Here is a 3,738-nt window from a genome sequence, read left to right on the forward strand (position 1 = left end):
TGGTGAAAATGTGTGTAATAGAAAATGTAGTATTGGATATTGGTGAGTAAGAAATGTAGAAGTATTGGATATTTATATGGGTTAAAATAATAAAAAAAATGTAGTAATAAATATAGTAAATGTATGATTAGACTATTGAATGGAGAAAATGTAGTAAAAGTAGGGATTAGACCCTTGCATGTAAATATATGGCATGCATGCAAAAATGGAATCGGATTCCCCTATGAGATTCCCATGCAGAAGGAAAAAATTTTGAAAAATTTGTGTACCTAGTCCTCGTCACTTTGATTGACGAGTTCTGACTACTTCTTCATCAACTCGCCAAATGGAATGGCGAGTGCATGCGTGGTCTTCATCAACTCGCCAAATGGAATGGCGAGTGCATGCAGTGGTCTTCATTGACTCGGTAAATGGAATGGCGAGGTATCACATGCAATTCAAAGCCACGCCTATACCCTCTCTCAGCATGTGAGTTGGTTTTTGTTTTATTATGTATACCAAATCAAATTGAGGTTTCCTATAAATACTACTACTAACTCATTTACATTCATCAACTCAAATCCTCAACTTACAATTACACAAAATCAAAGAAATTTACACATCCATGGCTCAAAGAAACTTAGTTGTTTCTATCCATTCCGAAGGATCACTTTTCACATGTTCAAATGAGGGATTCTCATTTTGCAATACGAATGTAACTAGGTTCAAGATCCACATCAACTCCGACTATTTCCATTTAAAAGACCGTATTGAAAAGAAGTTGCAACGTCATGTTGAAGACATCATTTATCGTCAACCATTATTTAATGGAGATGGTAATACCGTCTTTCACATAATGACACCGATTAAGACCGACGAAGATGTCAGGTCGATGTTTCAATGTCATGTAACATTATCTCAATTACCCAGCATTGACATATATGTTCGTCTAGTTGATATTCCCGAAGAACAACCGATTGGCAATGTTGAGGAACAACCGTCTCACTTCTATCCAACGCAATCTGTACAGTCACACGACTATGGAATGAGTCAAGCCATTGACGAAGAGCCGACTCAAAATAATGAACCTTTCATACCAAATGAAGAGGTGGGCGAGAATAGTGAGGATGATCTTGAGGAGGTTCGATTTGAAGATCTTTTCGGTGTTAGCGATGACGATGGCAATGAGGAAATATTAGACACACCGGCTGTTGCACTAAGAGTGCAACCAATTAGTTTGTACAATCCACCTGCGCACATGCAAAATATAAGTTTGGATGATGCCGAACCAAGCTCCGTTTTCGGCAGTTCCATACCAACTCACAACTCTGACGAAATTGAGGAGGGCATAGAGTATGAAGATAAGGAAGAGTGTCTTCTGGCGTTGCGACAATGGCATATAAAACGTAGTCTAGATTTCTCTGTGGTTAAATCTGACAGTGTACGTTTTGTCATCAAATGTAGAAATGCAACATGCAATTTCAAATGCAGGGTCTCTTTGCGCAAGGGCAACTCAAGGTGGAGAGTTGGTAAGTCTAATGGGCCTCATACGTGCACAACAACTTCCATGTCACAAGACCATACAAAACTCAGTTCAGAGATGATTAGCAAGAGCATAATGGAGCTTGTAAATCGGGACGCTTCTCTTAAGGTGAAGGTTATCATTGCTCATGTTGTTGAGAAATACCGGTATATCATATCATACAAAAAGGCATGGATTGCAAAGTGTAAGGCGATTGAGTCGCTCTATGGAAATTGGGAGACATCTTACAACGATCTTCCGCAGTGGATACTGGTAATGAAAACATATCTTCCAGGTACCATTATAGAATTACAAACCCTACCTGTGATTTCAAATGATGGTTCATACTTGGGTGACCAAAGGATATTTCATCGTCTGTTTTGGGCGTTTAGACCATGTATACGTGGCTTCGCGTATTGTAAACCAATTGTGCAGGTTGATGGAACTTGGTTGTATGGCAAGTACAGAGGGACTCTGCTGATGGCTGTGGCACAGGATGGGAACGGAAACATATTTCCGATAGCGTTCGCATTGGTTGAAAGTGAAACAAAGGAAGCCTGGAGTTTCTTTCTTAAGAATTTGAGAATGCATGTTACCCCCCAAGCAAACCTATGCCTAATATCAGACAGGCATGAATCAATAAAGAGTGCATACAACAACCCGGAAAATGGATGGCAGTTTCCTCCTTCATCACACGTCTATTGCATCAGACATATCGCGCAAAACTTCATGCGGGAGATTAAAGACAAGGATCTGCGGAAAATGGTTGTTAACATGGGTTATGCATTAACAGAGGCAACGTTTAACTACTACCGGGGGAAATCCGAAGAACAAACAACAACGCTTTATCATGGATAGACAACATCCCTCGCGAGAAGTGGGCAAGGGCATTTGACGGAGGGCAACGCTGGGGTCACATGACAACTAACCTAGCAGAAGCAATGAACGCCGTGTTGAAAGAAACCCGGAACCTTCCAATCACTGCGTTGGTCAAATCTACGTACTATCGTTTAGGATCACTATTTGGTAGAAGAGGCCATCAGTGGACAAAAATGTTAGCCTCTGGGCAGGTTTTCACTGATAACTGCAACAAGGGGATGGCTGAGGAAGTCATCAAAGCTAACACGCATAACGTCATGCAGTTCGACCGAGAGAGATTTTATTTCATGGTCCAAGAGAAGATTAATCATAACGACGGTCGACCAACCGGAACGTTCAGCGTTGATCTAAGGAAACAACACTGTGACTGTGGGAAATTTCAGGCATTTCACTTACCTTGCTCTCATGTAATCGCGGCATGTTCGAGCATACGCCAGGACTATTCCATTCACATTCCAGACGTCTTCAAAATTCGTAACGTCTTCAAGGTCTATCAGGAGAGTTTCCTAGGACTTCCCCATGAGGAGAATTGGCCACAATATGAAGGATATACTCTTTGCCACAACGACTCTATGAGAAGGAGGAAGAAAGGGCGCCCAAACAGCACCAGGATTAGAACCGAGATGGACGACGTTGAGAAGGAGAAGAGAAGGTGTGGAATTTGTCGCGAAATAGGACACATGCGTAGGAAATGTCCTAATGTTGCAGGATCATCCCAACGACCTTCCAGATGATTATCTTGTTGTTTTAAATATTCGTTCAGATGACTATGTTTATTTATTTATTTATTAACTACTATGCACATAATATATATAAACCATTTTGTATTTCTAATGTCTTTTGGGAACAAACATTTATGAAATACATTTGATAATCAAAGCCTTCTGGTTACAAAGTACGACCACATTAACTAAACAACAACAACAATCAACACAAGTGGTAATTAAAAAACTAATCAACAACAACAACCAACACAAGTGGACCTTCAACTCCTCTATTAACTTCACCACTATGTGCCGAAAACATACATTGGACATCTTCATCATTTTCTATACGATCCAGGTAATACATGTACGTACCATCGGGGCTTGCATCAGTCAACGTTATGTATGGACAACGATACTCTACTTTCCTCACCTTCATACGACGCCCGCCCAACTGTCGGAAGCCAGTGTGGATGGCAGAAATCAGTGTTCTGAAATTCCATTGCGGATCAAGGCAAACACTCATTTTTTCACCGTGTCCATAAAATACAAGACCACAAACAGACATTATGAACTAAAGAAAGGATTTGGTGGTGTGAGTTTCATTTCTACCAGTTCTGCTACTTATACAAAAATTAATAAGTGAATACTCGG

At 40.5% G+C, this 3,738-nt stretch overlaps 1 protein-coding gene across 1 annotated transcript; it reads left to right on the top strand.

Moving 5' to 3' along the window:
• The first annotated feature begins 604 nt into the window (after nucleotides 1–604).
• On the top strand, nucleotides 605–2,359 carry LOC127129612 (uncharacterized). The gene has a single exon (XM_051058766.1). The coding sequence runs from the start codon at nucleotides 605–607 to the stop codon at nucleotides 2,357–2,359; it is 1,755 nt and encodes a 584-aa protein (XP_050914723.1).
• Nucleotides 2,360–3,738: the final 1,379 nt, after the last annotated feature.

Source organism: Lathyrus oleraceus, chromosome 3, assembly GCF_024323335.1.
Source record: "Lathyrus oleraceus cultivar Zhongwan6 chromosome 3, CAAS_Psat_ZW6_1.0, whole genome shotgun sequence".
Classification (NCBI taxonomy): Eukaryota; Viridiplantae; Streptophyta; class Magnoliopsida; order Fabales; family Fabaceae; genus Lathyrus; species Lathyrus oleraceus.